This window comes from Triturus cristatus, chromosome 11 (assembly GCF_964204655.1).
Source record: "Triturus cristatus chromosome 11, aTriCri1.1, whole genome shotgun sequence".
NCBI classification, from domain to species: Eukaryota; Metazoa; Chordata; class Amphibia; order Caudata; family Salamandridae; genus Triturus; species Triturus cristatus.
Genome location: NC_140594.1, coordinates 860,304,534 through 860,324,643, shown reverse-complemented (window position 1 = coordinate 860,324,643; position 20,110 = coordinate 860,304,534). Strand labels below are relative to the sequence as shown.

The 20,110-nt window shown below is 45.1% G+C and overlaps 1 protein-coding gene across 3 annotated transcripts in view; it reads left to right on the top strand.

Moving 5' to 3' along the window:
- The window catches only part of GIGYF2 (GRB10 interacting GYF protein 2), a 1,663,629-nt gene that overhangs the window by 1,154,072 nt on the left and 489,447 nt on the right, over nucleotides 1-20,110 (top strand). For all 3 annotated transcript variants that reach the window (XM_085634698.1, XM_085634699.1, XM_085634697.1), the window contains exons 19-20: nucleotides 16,880-16,977; nucleotides 17,310-17,525. In XM_085634698.1, coding sequence (XP_085490824.1) covers nucleotides 16,880-16,977; nucleotides 17,310-17,525 — 314 coding nt within the window. The remainder of the gene's footprint in view (nucleotides 1-16,879; nucleotides 16,978-17,309; nucleotides 17,526-20,110) is intronic.

The following is a 20,110-nucleotide window of genomic DNA, read 5'->3' as shown; positions in this document are numbered from 1 at the left end:
ACCCAGAGACCAGGTCCTGATTAAGGCGCTACACAAGACATATGTTAGCCTGGAAAAATAGGGAAATGGAACTGAAAAAAAAGCCTGGGAAAATCTGGCAAAAGCTTCATCTTCTAAAAACAGTAGAGAATTCTGGAAGGTGATAAATGCTCCTTTTTTCAAAAAAATAATATAGAGATCACACTGGATAATATGGGTGAGGATGCTTGGGTGGCCCACTTCGAGCAGATCTTTGGGACTGTGGATGAACCCCTGAATGATACACCCAGTGCTCTCCTAGCCTTAATGGAGTATTTGTCATTCAATATGGACGAAGTAAGAATGGCCCTGGATAAGTGCAGTTGTGCTAAAGCACCAGGCCCAGATGGGGTCCCTAATGACTTTTTCTTAGAACATCAAGACATCTGAGCCCCACTTTTAACCAATTTTTATTTAATGTAATATTCAAGCTGGGTCCTTCACCCTCGTGGAAAAAAAGCATAATAGTGCTAATGTATAAAAAGGGAGACAAAGCTAAACCCCAGAACTACAGACCCATCTCCCTTCTAGATAGCATTGCCGAACTGATGGGACACATTTTGTTAAACAGGCTAGAAGATTGGGCGAGGGACTAAAACATTCTGATCCCAGCCTAGTACGGCTTCCAAAGGGGTAGAAGCACAATAGACCAGTGTGAGAAAGTGCCATCTTTCTTGCATGGTATGCCCCCACATTTTGCTGAATGTACGTTGACTGAGTGTGCCCTGAACTCCTGCCAATCAGGTGCCCAGGGCCTATGTTCCTTCCCTAAAACACAAAACACAAATTGCCAAACCCTGGCCACATGTCAGCTCCTGGTAAATGGGCTCCTGGTAAATGGTACCCAGGGCCTTGTGACCAGGGAAGGCCTCTAAGGGCTGCAGCACTCATTGTGTCACCCTTAGAGGCCCTGTACCCTTACACACTCACACTGCCCTTGCAGGCTGGGTGTCTGGGTACAAGACAAAACAAGAAGTCGACATGGCACACATTCCTGTGTGCCATGCCCACCACCTACACTGCCATGGCATACATCAGACACCCCTCTAGCTTGGTGCCCTATGCCAGTGGTGTGGGCACAGGAGCATGAGCCATGTGCCCCTACAGTACCCAGGTCCATTCCTGGGTATTGTAGGTGCAGTGCTGCCATTTAAAAGTACATGGTGCTGAGAGCTCATCAAACACGAACTCCACAGCACCATAATGGCAACACTGAAGACTGAGAAGTTTGGTATCAAACTTCTCAGCACATTAAACCCACACTGATGCTAGTGTGGGATTTAATGTACCAAGCACCCCAGAGGGCATCTTAGAGATGCCCCCTAAAACCTAACCTACATTCCATGTCTGTTCTGAGGCTGCCTGGGCTGCCACAAAGCCGACATGTTGCTGGACCCCTGGGTTGGAGAACCCCTGCTCTCCTAGGCCTGCAACAATGCACATCCTGGGCGAGGTGCTAAATCTCCTCCCCCAGGATGGGCAGGGGGAAGCTTCAAAGGCATGCCGCCTCTGTGAGCTTCCCCAGGCCACTGCAACCCCCCACTCTGGCGGGAAGCTTGGCCGGAAACCCCAAATAAGGACAGGGGATGTGCCAGCCTGCCAACCCCACCCCTCAGGTGGGGGAGGCGAGGTGAAGCACATCTCCGGGCTCTCGCCATCTTGAAGATGGGAAGCCCTGCCCAATCAGGACTAGCTACTGCCCCCTTCCCACACGAGAGAGGCAGGATAGGGGGTGTACCCACCCCAGGACAGGGACCCATTGTTCCCTGCCCTTCACCTACCTGTAACGCCCCTAAATCTAGTATTTAGGGGCACCCTGACCCTTCCTTCCCCAGATTCCGAAATCCGAAGAAGAGCTAGAAGATCGAAGACACCAACTGCTTTGGCCCCAGCCCAACCGGCGTGTCGACCCTCGAACCTGCTCCTGCTCCAACCCGGCATCTCTTGTGGCCAGCAACCTCACAAACCCAGAGGACCTGGCTACCTTTTGACTCCAAGCCCCCTGGGACTCCTATGAGTAGAGGCTCTACTCAAAATCTACTTCTAATCCCTGGCAGCAGCCCGGAACCGCGAACCCAGCACACTCTGCACCCGCCAAGCCTGGCCTGTGCCGGAGGGAACAAAGACCCAGAGGACGAGCCCACGGCGACTGTGACCCCGAGTCCGGCACCCAAGGACCTCCCTCGACACTCCTGAAGAAGCCTCCAGCCTCAGAACCAGGTGCCCCCCCAACCGTGATCAACTGAGGGTAAGATTTCCCGACACCAAAAGGCACCCCTGCACCCGGCGGCCCCCTGTGCCCAATCCCGGGGTACCTACCGATCCTCCAACTACCCAACTTACCTCTCGAAGTGGTGGTGGCACCTGAAGAATCTTTTCCCCGAGCTTGCAGTCTTTTTCTAAACCGGAGCTTTCCCATTGAAATTGAAGCCCCCGTGCTGCTGAGGGTGAACCAACTGTGCCTACCTGACCCTGGGAGACCCCTGAGTCTATGCCCAGAACCCTAACTCTGCCAGTCGAGTACTTACCTTTAAACCGATAACTCAATTTTCTCCATAGGGTAACATTGACTGGTTTTTCCTGAAATTTCTTCTAAGTGTGGACTTTTCAAAACTTAAAATGTTCACCAAAAATCAGCCGAGTAATGAAAATACTCACCTGCTATTAGGTGAGCTCCCAGTGCTGGATCTTGGTGCCCAGCACTGACTCTGAAAAATACTTACAACTGTACTTACCAGTAACCCAATTTTCTCCCATAGGAAATCATTGACTGTTTTTCTGTGAAATTTCTTCTAAGTGTCAATTTCTGCAAACTTTAAATATTCTTTAAAAATCGTATAATTTCTGAATACGTAATTACTTACCTGTTTTGGATGAAGGTCCCAGTACTGAGTCTAGGCACCCAGTACTGGATTATAAAAGTAACAAGAACATACTATACCTGCAACTTGAATGTTCTGCCATAGGGAATCATTGACTGTTTTCTATGAAATATTTTCTAAGTGTCACCTTTTAAAATAGCAAAATATTGTCTATAAATCGTCACAGTAATTAAGTCGACTTTTATCACTTGTTTCTAAGTACTGTCCCAGGACTGAATCTAGGATCCAGTCCTGGAATTCCAAAAGTAATCTGCTGCAAATAACTTGAAACTTCCTTTGAACTCAATTCATTATTGTGTTTAAAATTGTGTTGCTTATTGCAACCACTTGTAACTTTCTACAAAAGTCAATTGCATAATGCAAAAGTATCTACCTAAAGCATCTCATTCTGAGAAAGTATATTTTAATACCTATTGTTGGTTCTAAAATAAAACAAGCATATTGTTTTTTTATATATAAACCATTGGCCTAGAGTTCAGTTATTGAGTGTGTGAAACCATTTGCTGACTGAGTGTGTACAACAACTTTAGCCTCTGCCAAACCTCTGGGGACTGTGGACGCTGTACACCCTGTACCTATTTGGGAACAGTATATACAGAGCCACTTTCTCACAACCAGTGTCTGAATCTGAGCCTCCCCACGCCAAATATACCATAGCTAAGGGCGGTCAGACTTATATGGCCTTCATGGACTAACGGCTACGTTTAACTGTGTAAGCCATTCCAAATTGTGGAAAACAATGTAAGAGATGGGTATAGATGTACTACAAATTAACTTTATCCGCCAGATGTATTCACAAGCGACAGCACGAGTGCGTTATGGAAAGAATGGGGATTGCACACATACCTTTGATTATGAGGGGTGTTAGACAATGCTGTGTACTTGCCCTGTTTTCATTTGCTATCTACACAAATGAGGTGGAAGTGGAAGCCGTGCTTACAGGCTCCACATTGGACGTCCCCTCTTTTCATCCTCTCACACTTCCGATTTTGGCCTGCGCAGACGATGCGGTTCTAATATCCCGGACTGGGGTAGCATTACAGTGCCTTATAGAGGCCTATGTGAGTTTTATGATATCTCTGGATCTAAGAGTAAATGAGTCTAAATCTTTTGTTCTAGTGACAGGGTTGGCACCCTCCAAAATAATGTCATCTTTTTATATTGGAAAACTAAAAATTGGAAGTGGTGGATACTTTGCCCTATTTAGGGGTATCATTTGACAAAAACAATCCTGGTCGTACATGGTGGACAGCAAAACCCTAACAATGGAACAAACTAGGTAGCCGTTCTAGCTTTATTAAAAAACTTGGTTCAAAACCTATTGCCTCTATAAAAAAGATTTATAGCTCTAAAACAATCATTGCCGCACAATACGGGGCAGGGTTGTGGGGAACGGCGCCAGTAGATTCTCTCCAAAAGCTAGAGGACGGATTTTTTAAAAGGGTAGTCTCCCTTCACTGCACTTTTTCTAACTATGTTTGCCACCTAGAACTTGCCCTACCCTACGTGACCGATACCATAAGACTTGCCCCTATTATGTTATGGCACTCAAGTTGGAGAAGAGGGACGGTAAACCTAACTCAGACTATAATAAAAAATTCATTGTCATTGGACAATGCACAGAAAATTATTTGGTTGCAGTATGTAAAAGCTACGCTGAAATTGTTCGGTTTACCTGATCAATTCACGAATCCGAGTTCCTGCTCTAAATTCCCCAAAAAAGAGATTTAAGGCATTATTTTTTAGCAAAGGCAGAATATGAAGTAAAGGAAAAGAATCATGCGAAATCCTTTGTAATGTTATATCAACTGACCCTGCCCCCAACAGAGGGAGAGTATTCATACTTAGAAAAAATTAGAAACCCACTGCACAGATTCATTCTCCTGAGGCTTTGCATGAATTTAATTCCTTTGATGTTGGGTTTCCCTGCGAAGAAGTATAGTTTTAATGATTTGACACCCTGCCCATGCGACAATTCTTCTGAACAGTCTGACCTTCGTGTATTTTTTTTTCTGCGACTTTTATTAGGAATAAAGATCCTGATACATTTTACCTCTCAAGACGTTATCATTTCTCCCAATGCCGCCCTGCTTTATATTTTTTGAAAAAACTTAATGACCCTTTTGTTAGTTTCTCTGTAGCTTTATTTCTTCGGGCTTGCAGGAGAAGGAGGTGATATGTTTCTGTGAATTGTGGAATTCTTAAGTCACTTTGATCTTCCTTACCCACCACTTAGTATCTTAGGGTGATGATTAAAGGGAATTAAAAAGGGGGATTTCCCAACATTTTGTTAACATTTATATAAGGTATCTAATGTGTTTTTTTGTTCTTGTATGACTGTGATAGTCGTTTTATCTGTAATTAATTTTCAGGCATTTATACTCTGAAGATCATGCTGGTAATTGAGATGTATGAATCGGTTTTGCGCTTATCTTACCAGCTAGCGACACTAATCAATTAATCTTGTTTACTGGAGTAACGCTAGATATAAAGTGTTGTTGACCAGGGTCCATCATATATACTTTGTATACTATTTGCCTCACCAAGATTTTACTGATTGTTATTTTTTAATTGATTGTACTTTTTATCAAGCTGCTGCTTCAGTAGGATCTTCTATTGCAGCAGGGTAGAGCACTACACCTGGGCCTGCCCTATTTGTAGCTTTATGCTTTGAGAATGAGCGCGGCAGTTGACACTCTTCGACTTTCTTCCTGAGGTCGTTGATGTCATCTTAGTGGTGAAGCATCCCCCCCCCCACAAAATCTGTGTATGCAAGCTGCTGGGATACATTTGTGACTAGGTGCGGCACCCTACAAATTGATCCACTACGAGCAAGGACATGCTTTGGACAATGTTAAAAGCCATTTAAAGGCTGTTCTTTTTTTTTTTTTTTTTTTTTTTTTTTTTGCAGTTGCTCGAATGAGTGAATGAATGAATGGATTATATCATTTATAAAGCGCACAGCTACTCAACCAGAGTGTCCCGGTGCTATCTTGTGTACGCCCCTAGTTTCAGGAAAAAAATGGTTTTAAGCAGCATCTTAAAACTGAAGTCAGTTGCGGAATAACCAGGTTTTAAGCAGCCTCTGAAAAACTGCGAGGTGCGTCACAGTTCTGAGGGACAACGGAAGATTATTCCAGGATTGGGCTCCCAGAAACCTAAAAGAGCTACCTCCAGACTGGGCACGGTGTATTCTAGGGACGGAGGCAAGGCCCACTGAGAATTACCTCAAAGTTCCCGTTGGCGCATGTTAGGCTTGGCATCTTTTGGCGTGTTTCCCCTGTCTTTTTACTTTCTGACCTCCCTGTTTTGATTCTGTTTTTGCTGGGTTAGTGTATCTGCGCACTTTCTCACTGCTGTTCAGTGTTAAAGTGCAAGTGCTCCTGTTGTGAATTATGTTATGGATTGGTGTTTCCATGATTGGCATATTTGATTTACTGGTGAGGCCCTAATAAAGTGCACAGAGTGCCAGGACTAGCAAATCAAAGTAGCCCTGAAAAGGTAACTTAGACCTGCCGCCGCAGAGTCTGTGCGCAGTTGGTAATTGCCATGTCCACCTGGCAAGTGCGGGTGGTGCAATCAAAGGGGAATGAATCACTTGTCATGTGTATTACCAGGGTCTGGGGTTCTTTTCACCTTAAAAATCCTCATTCACAAAATAACCGTGGGTGTGGTATATCTTGTTTCTCCGCGTGTTAGGTTACGTGAAAAGCATCATCATTGGGTCTTGGTTATGCTTTCCTCCACCTGGAGGACCGACTGGTATTTACAGTAGTGATTAGAGAACGTGAGCGTTCAGTGTCATTAACATTACCTCCATCTGTCGATCTTGGTTTTATTGTGTCGGGGGTGGGGTAAAGGTAAAAACAAGGTGGTGGTGAGGTGATAGAAGAGCTACTGTTGTATCGTGGCTGGTCGACATGCTTCAGCCCAAGTATACCCAATCGGGTCGGCGGGCTGTCTTCAGGACCAATGGAAAGCACGTTATTACGTAGTAACATGCATTGGTAAGTAGTGCATTTACCCTTCTTAAATGCGCCTGTTCGCACACTTGCGAGTTATAGATTAATTTGTGTCTATAACTTATTGGTAGGTAATTGAGCTCCGTCGGGGGACGGGCGGTCGGACTCTCTCTCTTTGTGGGTCCTCTGAGCAACTTGTGCTGGTGCCGTCTTGCGTGCGCCGGAGAAGGACGCTCTTTATGATGATTACTGCATAGTTGAAAGACTGTGTTTGGAAAACTCTCTATAGGTGGACGTAATCTGTGTGTGTGGCAGTATAATTGTTGTTCGGGCTGTGTATTCCCAAGCGGAATTCTTTTCAATATTATTATGTGGAACGCAGTGGGAATATTTCGTTTCACCTGGTTGGTCAGCAGCGGTGGAGACCATTTGTTCACCTGGATATACATTGCCGAAATTGGCAGTTCTACGTTTACATCCATTTCGGATAGTTTATGCGGATTGATGTGATAGCTGTGGTTAAATTGTTGTATGGCTCTATTAATGTAATTTGAGATCTTTCTGAGTATTCAAGGTTAGCGTAGCATTGAAAGCCACGGTATATTGTCATTCAGCTCCTCTTCGTACGTTTTGAGACAGTGGACCCACCGTTTCCCTTATTAGGTCTCGCCTGGTGTTAGCGAGCATGCGCTACTCTCGCCAGGCGAGGGCTTCTTGGAATCTGATATCAGAAGCTCACTTAATGCTCCGCGTGTATTTTCTATTGGTGCACGTCATTTTGCGTCACCAATTATGCTAAAATGGGTGTCATGATTGTCCCGTTGGATTTTTAGTCCCTCCTGGTTACCACCCTGTCCACTTTTTTCGACTCCCATGTGGACTGGATGATTTACTGGCGGCATGACACAGTGAGCTTTATAATGACTGTTGACACTTTTTTTTTTTTGTAACGATTATGTTCTTGTTGGCTGTGCGTTTTCTGTTGGGTGATGTTTATGTAATAATGTTTTGCATTACTTCGTGCTACTTGTTTCACTTCTTCCTGCGTTTAAAAGCACTAAATGACAAGCAGGCTGCCCAGTAACAGCTCCTATCGGTTTCCGATTGAGCTGCCGGAGTGAAACTTCAGCTCGGTGCCTGCACAGGGAGGGGGCACCGCTGGCTCGAGCTTCGCCCTCTTAGGATGTGGAATTCTCCCAGCAAGAAATGATGGCTATCCGGGAGCTCAAAGTCTTGTCTCCTCAGGGTGAGTGCGACGGGTCCCTAATGTCATTATCGACACAGCTGCCCTGTTTAACACGGTGTGCTGGGAGGATGTGGGGAGAGTGATATGTGCTCTTGTCGGGGGCATACTTGTTTTGGTGAGCTGTGCGCTTCCTTCAGCTCCTGGGGGGGCCACTGTGGTGTTCTGGCAAAAGCATTACTTGGGAAGGCGTGAGGAAAGTTTTTGTGACATCTCTACGGGTATCCTCCTGTATGTAGCGTGTTTTCCTGGGACTCTCTCCTCCCTTCTCCTGGATGCAGTGGATAACGTTTCCTGGAAATTCCTGCTCATAACATTCCCAGCTGGGAGCCCTGCGGGCGGACCCAGACAGGAAACCACCTCAAGGGGGCGGGGAAGGACCCCCACTGTGGTTACCACATGCGGCTATAGGCATAGTGTTTTGTTTCATTTTTTGGTTCTTATTAAAAAGTCAGTTTTCAGCCACATGACCGCTGTTCACCGAAGTAAATACGATTTTAAGAATTAAAGGGCTTGCTGTTAAGTCAGCCAGTGTCTTCCTTTTTGGAACTGGCACAGCTGGAATTTAAGCCATTCTTGTGGCTTTAATGTATTATAAAATAGTCCACGGAAATAATCCTACTCGCGGTAACTCCCTATAACATTCCACAGTTGCTACATAACTTCATCTGATGCTTAATTTACATCTTTGAATAAAGATGTTTTTCTGGCCGAGGCAGACCCTTTGCAAGGATTAACTATTCACTGCTCAGTTGCTGTATTTAAGCGTTAACCTCGTATTGTTGAGCCAAAACATTTACTTAGATGGTATTGACGTGGGAGAAAATAAGCAAATAATACTGCCACGGAATGTGCCACATCAGGTACTCTTTACGCCTAATTACAAACGGGTCGCAAAGAGCAGGGTTGTAACACAGGGATGGAAGGGACGTTGCAGCTTACATCGTAGTGTTGACTTCAAAGGCTCTTTGTGTAAGCTGCATTTTCAAGTGTTTGGACTCGTGTATACTGCACAGTGCGCGCTAAGCAATCACAGCCCAAGGCGACTGCCACAGAGGGAGGATGCACCATAGTACCCCCAGGGGCACCCCGCTTTCCCCCCTCCCCCAAATTAGGTTACCCAAAGAAGACACAAGAAACAGTTGTAAGTGGGTAACAAATGCTGCAGGTTTTATTACATAATTCCAGGATATGTAATAGGTGGGTTATCTTACGGGCGATCCAAGGGCAGGCGGCCATCTACTTCACCTGCCCCGCCTGATGAGCCGGGCAGCACGGGAACGACCCGCAAGTGCTGCCCCCCAAGTGATTCTTTTTTCGATCACGTGCCGTTGAGATTCTACTCACACCCCCCCTCTCGGGGCGGAGCGGCGCATAGCAAGCCCCCGGTTGTTCAGGCCCACAACCGCCCGCAGGCCTAGCGGGGCGCCGACCGGCTTCCGGGACCTCTCTGGAGGCTCCTCGTTTTGGCTCAGGCACCACGTGGTGCCGCGCAGAGGTACCCTTTGTACCGGCCTGCTTCCAGATCGCCCTGTAACTCCACCTGCAACGAAAAGGAAAACATTAAAACGTTCAGCAAAAAACCCCACCCCACCACACCTACGCCGGGTAAGCGGTAGGGAGGGTAAAAAGGCGAGGTGGGCGACAAAGAGGTCGCCAGTGAGGGTGGGGGAAGGCTAAATAGCCTCCCCCTCACACCTGGGCCCGGAAGTGACGCGCATTGCGCGTCACTTCCGGCCCCTGACACGGAGGGGGGCAACAGTCAGGATCCCTGCCCCCGCCCCCCCCGAAGGAGGGAGTGGGGAGGGGGGACCGGGGGCCCGGGGCCACTAAGGCGCCGACCGCCGAGTGGCCCCCTGCGGGGGCCGCGGTCAGCGGCAGAAAGGGGTCGGCTTGGGTACCCAATGGGGACTGATTACTCGTAAACTGGCGCCGTGCCATGAGTCTGACTTTGAAACAGTCCTCATTTCTCAGTCAGCAGTAAAGAGCACGTTGTAGGCACATATTTGATACGAGAAAAATTGAACTACAAGCCCCAGCATGCTTAGTGCTGTAACCTGGAACAGCAGGACTGGCCCAGATTCATCCTCAAGGCATGGGTCCAGTCGGCAGCTATGTCATGTATTAATTGTCTGACACAGACGTGAGAAGCAGGGTGGAAGCTGGTTGGCTAAAGCAGTATATGTAGGGAAGGAAGTTGTGGAAGTCACCATAATACGTTTTGACTGTAGGGGGCGTTGTGGGGAGTCCGGCGAGAAAGCTGAGGGATTACAGCTTCCCGCTTCTATCTGAGCAGGGACCCCTGCTTGGGGCAGTCTTGCCTCGGTTGCAGTTGCAGACATTGCCTCTGACTGTTTATGATGACACGGACCCCATCCCCTCTGCGCCCCAACCTCCTCCTGGCATCTAATCAATAGTAGAGTTTTGGCATTTGTCCCAATTTTATTTGAAATGAGTGGGGGCCAGCTTCCTGTTTTTCCTTTCTCTGCTCCTTTGTTCCCCTTTGTTCCGAAAACGAATGGCCTCTTGTGCCTGTTCGGACTAATGACGGCTACAAACCGCTTTAGCCTTTGCAGCTCTATGCTGCCGTGTGTGCCGACGCTTCACAGACCAGTGCAGTCAGACATCAGCAGAAAAACGTATTTTGTGTTCTGGTGGCTCTTATTGTTATACCGTGTCCGCTGTGTGCGATATCCCCGAGCTGTTTAGCTGGCAGTACTAGATGAAGGGCAAAACCCAAAAGCGAGGCCTCTGAGCGCTAGCCAACAGCATAAAGTACACCCCTCGCAGCTCTGTTTCCCATTGAGAAGTCTGTGGTATAAAAGTGTCAGGCTGCGACACGCCTAGAGTGAACGGTGCTCGGAAGGAGTTAGACTCCAGTCATTGAGTTTTCCAGGTGTAACCGAGAGAAGGTAATTCATCTAGTCCAGGTTTTCTGTCCATTCCGAGACATGTAAGCCGGATTTTATAAGGAGATAAACAGGACTTTAAATCTCTGATAACCCCGGGTGGAAGGGGGGATTTGACATATGTAAAATTTACAATTATTGATCTGCAAACAACCTTTACACAGAACACTTGGAACTAAGCTGTTATCCAGCCGAAACTGGCACGCACCTTTGTTCGGCTTCAGAAAGCTGAACCGACCATTCAACCCTGCTGTGATTTGAATCTCAAGATGGCAGCGAGCACTTAATCCCCTGGCTATTCTATTGACTCCGGATACACTCATAAAACGTACTGGCCTTTTCAGTGGGAATACAAGCTGCTCTGTTTCGGAAATGTGTTCTTCTCAGGGCACCCCGTGACTGAAGGATACACAGCTCGACGTGCAGCCTGCGGGTGTGCTGTGCTGGCATCGTGCCTGGAGCTGCCTCTGACACAGCTTCGGCAGTGGGCACCAGACGCAGAATGTGGGGTCAAGTAAGGACCAGCAGGTCTATTAAGGCAGACTGTCATTGATCCTTGGCTTACCCTTAAAGCACATCACAGCGTTACCTTGGCTGACTCTCTCTGTGATCCTGTGCTGAAGAGCAGATAAGTGCAATTTACGTCAGAAAAGAATGTTCAGCCAGCGCAGGACACCAACCCGACATTCTGTAGATTATATATTGCTTAGGGGCACTGCACTAATAAAAGCATTTTCGATTTATTCACTACAGCGAGACTGATGAGAAAAAACACATTTAATGTCTCATTAATGATCTATCCTTACTTACCTGTCAATATTTCGGTTTTGATATTTTGTTTTGATATCCAGTGCCATCAATATTCTGGTTTCGATATTCAGGGTGCACACCATATATGATATGGGGAGACCGGAAACTGGATAAGGATGTCCTTGGAATGATACATATGGTTGGATACTTTTGGGGCAGATGTCTAAAATGGACATCAACAAAGTTGCCATTCGCAGAGGAACTACCATTGTGGTGTATACAACACTTGAAAGAAGTGTCTACCTCGGTGGAATCTAAAGTATAGATGAGGGCTGGGATAATCGCGATGAATGACCTATGTATCAGCACAATATTGAAGGGCTTTAAGGAGTAAATAGGGAAGCTCTTGTATTATGGTGCTGTGTTAGGAACAATACACTGCACTGGAGGCGTACTGTGGGATGAACTGCCTACCCATTAAATGTTGCACCATGTGCTTACCATCGGTGGTGGGAAGAAACTAGTCGTCATACTATATCGGACCCTTTTACAATTGTTGCATGTGACTTGGAAGATCTTAGATAAAAACGGGAGGGCAATGTTGGCAGAAAACTATAAGACATAGACTGGAGCTTAGCAGCTGGACGCCGCTTGAGGGTCTCCCGGAATACTAGCTAGAAACTTCTGCATACAGTTTTCTGCACAGATGTGTCTTGATAACTTATAGACTAAGTAGAATATATCTAGGCACCATGACAGAATGATATGGGAGTGGATTTTAACCGCAAAGAATGGGCAGGACTCGTTACTGTTGAGAGGTTCAAAGTAACAAAGTACTTGCAAGAAATGACTAAACAGGAAACATGCCTATTGGGCCGCATGACAAGAAATAAAACCAGCATTGGCATAGCCAATAGGTCTCGCTTTTGGGACCTTATAAGTATTTAGTTATGCAGCACAATATCCTTGGTGCAACAACATTAACTGTTGCATGGCTAAACATTTATAAGGTCCCAAAGGCGAGACCTATTGGCTATGCCAATGCTTGTTCAAAAAGGATGTGTTCTGCATTCTAATTTTCCGTGTTTAGTGTTTCTAAAACCACCCAATTGATTTTTTCAATAGTGTTTAAAGTTGATGAAATGGGTGCTCATTTTGGTAGTAGTTTTGTTGCACTTGATATTACACTGATGCTCTCAGATTCTCTGTTTCACCTTCCCACAGGTCATGCCTATATATTTCAGGTTGCACGGACAAGTGATAATGTAGATGACATGGGTCTTGTTGCAATTTGTGGTGTTCCTCTTGTTCCACATTAGGTCAGTTTTAAGTTGTAGAGTCTTTGTGATTCTAGTGAGTTTGCAGACAGTGCAGGACCCGCAGGGATAGTGACCAAGTATAGGTGCCAGGTTTCATGTGTTTGTTATAGATTCTATTCTCGACCTTTTGGGGGATGGTCTGGTGTGTACCAGTAGGTTGCAGATTTTCCTGGGTCTCTTGTTTGCGAATCTCGAATTTTTGGCCATGTGAGGGTACCGGATGTGAGAATTTGCCAGTTTTTGTTTACAATTTTTTTGGCTGCATTGGAAGCTGTATTATATGTTGTCACACATGTAAGGATGTCCTCATATTGTCCTTTTGTAGAAATCTCTAGTAGGTTGTCTCTGTTGATTTCTTGCTCTCTTTTGGCACTTGTGTATTATGTTGTTGGGGTAGTTTCTTGCTTTCAGTTTGTGGCTCAGGTCTTGCGCTTGTGATTTGTAGTCTTGTATTTTATTGCAGCTTCATCTGATTCGTAAAAATTGACTGTATGGCAGATTCTCTCTGAGTGGGCTTGGGTGAAGGCTATTGAATTAAAGAAGACTGTTTTTCTCAGTTTGTTTGTAAAATGTTTTGGTGTTAATCTCATCATTCTCTATATATCTGGTGATGTCCAGGAAGTCCAGTTTGTGTTGATCTGCTGTGTATGTGAACTTGAGAAACTCATCTCTAGTGCTGATCCATCTATGGAACTCTGGTAGGTCTTCTGGGGTGTCGTTCCAGATCATGATAACGTTGTCAATGTAACTTTTCGAGAGAAGTAACTTGGTTTTATAGGAATTTGTGTCACTTAGAATGTGTTTGTTTTCAAAATCGCTCACGTAGAGTCCTGCTATACTAGGGGTGAATGTGATGCCCGTCGATGTTCCGTGGGTCTGTAAAAACAGAGTGCCGTTGTATTGGAAAAAGTTCTCTGTGAGTGCTAGTCGGCAGCATTCTAGTATGAAATGCCTTGGGGTATTGTACTCCCATTTTTGTGCCAATAGGATGTCTTCGATTGTCTGTAGGGTTGCTTGTTGTGGCTTGAATACAGACTTCCAACGTAAAGTCCTACATGACACATTGACCCCTCATGGAATGTCAATCCTCTTAGTTGATCAAGAAGGTCCTGAGTGTCTTTTAGTTACTTTGGAGTTTACTGGACCAGAGGTCTTAGGTAGTGGTCAGCGAATTGAGAAAGCGGTTCGAGGATGGAGCATATGCCAGAGACAATTGGGCGTCCTGGTGGGGGGGGGGGGGGGGGCAGTCCTGTTCTTGTGTGTCTTAGGTAGCGAGTAGAAGTAAGGGGCTCTGGGAGATTTTGTTTTTAAAAAATCTGCCTCATTTTGGATATCCATTGGTTGATCTCGGCTTTGTCTACCATAAATTTGATGGTCCATTGTAGTCTGGATGCGGGGTCCACAGACAGGGTTTTGTAGAATTTTTCATTTGAAAGGAGATCTATGCATTGTTTATCGTATTGTCTTTGGTTAGTAGGACGATAATCCACCTTTGTCCGCTGGTTTTATTATTAGGCCTTCTTGTTTCTGTAGATCCTCAAGTGTTTGGCGTTCTCGTTTGGTTATGTTCATGAAGGGTTTCTTTGTGGTTTCTTTCAAGTTTTCCACTTCATGGAATAATGCATTATCGAAGACTTGTATCTCTATGGGTACAAGATGGGTTGATGGACAAAGGGTGGATTTGTTATGTAGGTTGGTGTCTCTCTTGGAGGTGTTATTTTCCTTGTCTTTAAAGAAGGCTTTGAGTTTGTTTCCGGCTGAATTATGTTAGTTCACATTGTAGTTTAAACTGGTCTAGTGGTGGTGTAGAGATGAAGCCTAAGCCTTTGTTCAGGACTTTTCTTTGGTCTTCCCTGAGTGTCCAGTCCGTTAGGTTCACTATTAACGAGTTGTTGACCTCGGTCCTGGTCTCTCTTTTGACATGCTGCGGGTGAGATCCTGGTGATCTTGTTACGTCTAGGTTACCCCTTTTCTTCTTCTGCAGCGGTTATTGGGGCCTCTCCCTAAAAAAGGCGGTCTGTTTGACTGTAGTGGTTCCATCGGTGGTGGGCCTTGCATGTAGGGGTTCATCCATCCTGAATAAGTCGGTGCGTAAGGTTGGAATAGCGCTTGTAAGTGTTCGCCAAATTGGGGGGTTCTCCACAAATTGTACCACAGTCTTGTTGGTCGTCTATTTTGGCCTCTGTTGCGACGTTGGTATTGCGGTTCGTCGCCGCTCCAGTCAGAGTTGTCAGTATAAGAACCATACTTAGAAATATTCACATATCAATGTGACATGAGCACAATCTAAATTTATTCCAAAGGAGGTGTCAAATTTCCATGTGATCCAGTATATCATTTACCTTCTTCCTTTCAACAGCCCAATGTGCCAGCAGACATGTTTGCATGCTTTAAGTGTTAGTATCAAAGTCATGAATTACCTACTAGGTACAAAGTTGGTCAGGAAAACTGAAAGTCTTTGTCGCACACAAGTTATTGGAAAGCCTTTTACCAAGGGAAGTATAACAATGTGGATTTTTCAAGCAATTAATTTGTGTTAATGTCATGGTAGACAAAACGCTACTGGTTAAACTAAGGGCACATGCAACAAGAAAAACAAAAGAGCTACATTAGTCAACGTGAGGCATTATAACCACAGTCACCAATACTTGCACTACTCTGGGAAGTACATCAAGACGAGAAGCTCAAGTGGGGCAAAGCTATCTTAGGGAATTTATTTCAAACTACTTGCACATTATTGCTCCTCCACCTATACTGCTATAATCAATGTACGCAAAAGACACACAATTGATGGACGGAATGCAGAACCAATCAAAACTTTCACCCCCAGTCAAAAGATCTGTGTTAAATCCGTCATTCTTTTGCTTACCATGCCACCCCAGTTTAGACCTGGCCATATGCAAATCAGTCTTGGCCCTGTGCCTCATGGGAACAGTTCAGCCCGAACGGCCAGGCCAGGTCCTCCCTGGACCGGAAACAAGCATCCTAGGACCGGTTCGGGGTGCTCTCCATGCCACTGGAATCAAGCTATCCTCGCTGAAGAGGGGTGAAACCCCGAAACCGGTCCTAGGATGCTTGTTTCCAGTCCAGGGAGGACCTGGCTTGGCAGTTCAGGCTGGACTGTTCCCATGAGGCACAGGGTCAAGACTGATTTGCATATGGCTGGGTTCAAACTGGAATGGCATGGTGAGCAAAAAAACGATGGATTTAGACCCAGATCTCTGTTCTGGGATGAATGTTTGACATTGTTCTGCATTCTGTCCATCAACTGTTTTTGCAATAATCAATGTACAGCATGAGAAGAGATTCATCCTGCAAAATAAACTAGTTATTAACCTCTTAGAGTAGATTTACAGTTTGAAACTGTTCTAGATGTACATGCATACACAAAATATCTAAATATGGTGACACCAGAATTGGGAAGTTGTGGGCTCAAGCATGGCGTTCAAAGTGACTCATATTGATCCATCTAGGCTTTTACTCCTAAAGCGACATTTACTACAAGAACATGTTGGACCCAACCGCATGGTGGCATAATAATTCAGAATAAGTGAATGTAGAAGAGTTTAAAGCTGCACATCCTATTGTTATAGGTCAGTTGCTAGTTTTTTTTCCATGTTTTTCCTTTCAGGGATTATACATACTTTGACTTGATTGGTTAGCAATGTGCCAGAACTTTAGCCTCAGTAAGAGCACTCATGGTTCTCCTTTTTCCAGATGTCAAACTGACTAATACAGATCCTTGGGAATGCTTCTTTTATGAATGTACTGAGTGAATCCCTCTGTTTTTTTGTAGCATGGGAAGGCAACAGTGTTTGGGATCTCCCTGCTGATGCTCTGCCTCCAGGTCCGTCTCCTGAACAGCTTCTACTTGAAAAGGCCAAGGCGGCAAAGGTCAGCATCAGCAAAGAATGATTTCCTGCACTACTCATTCAAAGCATTCACTATGTTTAGTTCTCACTTTTATCCCTTCCTATTTCAAATGTACTATACACAAATATTGTACACTCTATGATACAGCTGATGTGTGAATTATCAGTGTTTCTGAATCACTTTATATGCATGGCATATTTGTACTGGTTGTAGAGGATTAGTTGGTTTTCAGTGCAGATGTGTGATATTGTAATCTGTTGCAAAGAAGGATGTACTTGTATGACTCAGCCAGAGCTGTGGCAGACTCTCCTAAGGGCAGATCACCTCTTCAGTAACATAATTTATGGTTGCAGCTTGAGCAGGAGAGGAGAGATGAAGAATTGAGAGCTAAGCAGCAACAAGAGAAGGAGGAGGAGCAGAAACGTCAAGAGGACCTACACAGACAGCAAGAAGAATTGCGCCAGCAGAAAGAGGAGCTGCGCCGTCAACAGGAAGAACTCCTTAAGCGTCAGCAGGAAGAGGAAGAAAGGAAACGCCGAGAGGAAAAGGAGTTGGCGAGAAGGAAACAGGTCAGAAATATGCAAAACATATTTGGGAGAGGGTGGGGCATTTTTCATGTTAACAGGTGAGAAAAGTGAGCCATAGAGGACAAATTATTCAAGATTGAAACACTATGGTTTGTTTTTTTCGAAACACCAGACTGGAAAGCACCTAACAAAACGCACTAAATGATAGGAATTTGGCTTGAGTTTGGCTGTTGAAGTCTGAGCAATGCTTTCTGTTGTGGAATGGGAAGACTGGAAGTCAGAAATTGATGGTCATACCTATGCCACACTACAATTCTCAAAATATAAAGGCAGCTCAGCCTCCTATTAAAGTTTAAAAAATAGTTTTATCTCTAGTATGTGAGAAAGTGGCTCTGTATATATACTGTTCCCAAATAGGTACAGTGTGTACAGAGTCCACAGTCCCCAGAGGTTTGGCTGAGTTTAAAGTTAGAGATAACCTTACTCTCTAAAGTGGTAGCTTGGTCGAGCAGTAAGGCAGTATCAGAGGACAGTGTAAAGCATTTGTTGTACAAACTCAGTCAGCAAATGGTCTCACACACTCAAGAACTGAACTCTAGGCCAATGGTTTATTTTAAAAATATATGGTTGTTTTATTTTAGAACCAACAATAGGTATCAAAATATACTTTCTCAGAATGAGATGCTTTAGTTAAATACTTTTGCAATATGCAATTGACTTTTGTAGGTAATAGTTACAGGTTGTTGCAATAGACAACACAATTTCAAACACAATAATACATTGAGCTCAATGGGAACTGTAAGGTATATGCAATTAATTACTTTTAGGATTACTTTTCTAACTCCAGGACTGGATCCTAGATTCAGTCCTGGGGCAGTTCTTGGAAACAAGTGAGTACATTCGGTTAAGTTGTTGTGATTTTTAAGCAATATTTTGCTATTTTAAAAGTTGACACTTGGAAACTTTTTCTGATCAAATTACCAATGTTATCCTAAGGAAGGAAATTCACTTAGCAGGTAAGTGGGGTTATGGGTACTTTTTCTAGGTCAGTGTTGGATCCTGGATCCAGCACTAGGGTACCACCTGTAAGCAGTTGAAAAACTGCATTTAAATTGTACAGGCGATTTTTAAGGAATATTTATAAGTTTGTAAAATCGATACACAGAAGACATTTCATAGAAAAACAGTCAATAGTTCCCTAGGGAATAAATTCAAGTTACGGGTAAAGTATGTTCTCGTTACTTTTGTAATGCAGGGCTGGGCTCCTAGGCTCAGTACTGGGACCTCTACTTAAACAGGTAAGTAATTACGTTTTCACAGTTGGTACCATTTTTAAAGAATATTTGTAGTTTGCAAAAATCGACACTTAGAAGAAATTTCACAGAAAAACAGTCAATGATTTCCTATGGGAGAAAATTGGGTTAGTGGTAAGTACGGTTGTGAGTACTTTTCAGGGTCAGTGCTGGGCACCAAGATCCAGCACTTGGAGCTCTCCTAATAGCATGTGAGTATTTCCGTTTTCGTTACTCGGTTGATTTTAGGTGAATATTTGAAGTTTTGGAAACTCCACACTTAGAAGAAATTTCAGAAGAAACCAGTCAATGTTACCCTGTGGAAAAAAAGTGAGTTATCGGCTTTTGGGTAAGTACTTGACTGGCAGAGTTAAGGTTCTGGGCACAGACTCAGGGGTCTCCCAGGGTTAGGTTGTTACAGTTGTTACACCCTCAGCGGCACTGGGGCGGCCGGGTGCAGAGTGAGTTAGGCCCAATGTTATCCTATGGGATGCAGGGGATCCTTGGTTGGTGGCTGCTGACTAGCAGGCCACGCGGCTGTGGGAGTTGGGCTCCTGGTCACTTGCTCAGGGCAAAAGGGGAAGTAGGTAGGAGTAGAAGTTGCACTGCCAGGGCCACTCGGGCGGCTTTAAATCCCACACTGGCATCAGTGCGGGTTTAATGTGCTGAGAAGTTTGATACCAAACTTCTCAGTCTTCAGTGTTGCCAACATGGTGCTGTGGAGTTCGTGTTTGACGAGCTCTCAGCACCATATACTCTTAAATGGCAGCACTGCACTTACAGTGCCCAGGAATGGACCTGGGTACTGTAGGGGCACATGGCTCATGCTCCTGTGCCGACACCACTGGCATAGGGCACCCAGCTAGAGGGGTGACTGATGTATGCCAGGGCAGTGTAGGTTGTGGGCATGGCACACAGTGTGCCATGTCGACTCTTTATTGTGTCTTGTACCCAGACACTCCGCCTGCAAGGGCAGTGCGGTTGTGTTAGGGTACAGGGCCTCTAAGGGTGGCACAATAAGTGCTGCAGCCCTTAGAGGCCTTCCCTGGTCACAAGGCCCTGGGTACCTAGGGTACCATTTACCAGGGGCTGACATGTGGCCAGGGTTTGCCAAATTGGGGTTTTAGGTTTTAGGGAAGGAACATAGGCCCTGGGCACCTGATTGGCAGGAGTCCAGGGCACACTCAGTCAAAGTACATTCAGCAAAAAGTGAGGGCATACCATGCAAGAAAGATGGCACTTTCTCACATAGTAGTTTAATCTTGAAAGAAGAATGAAACCAGTCCATGGATAGAAGAAAAAAAGTTCAGCTTCATAAAGTGGATCAAGTTCGCT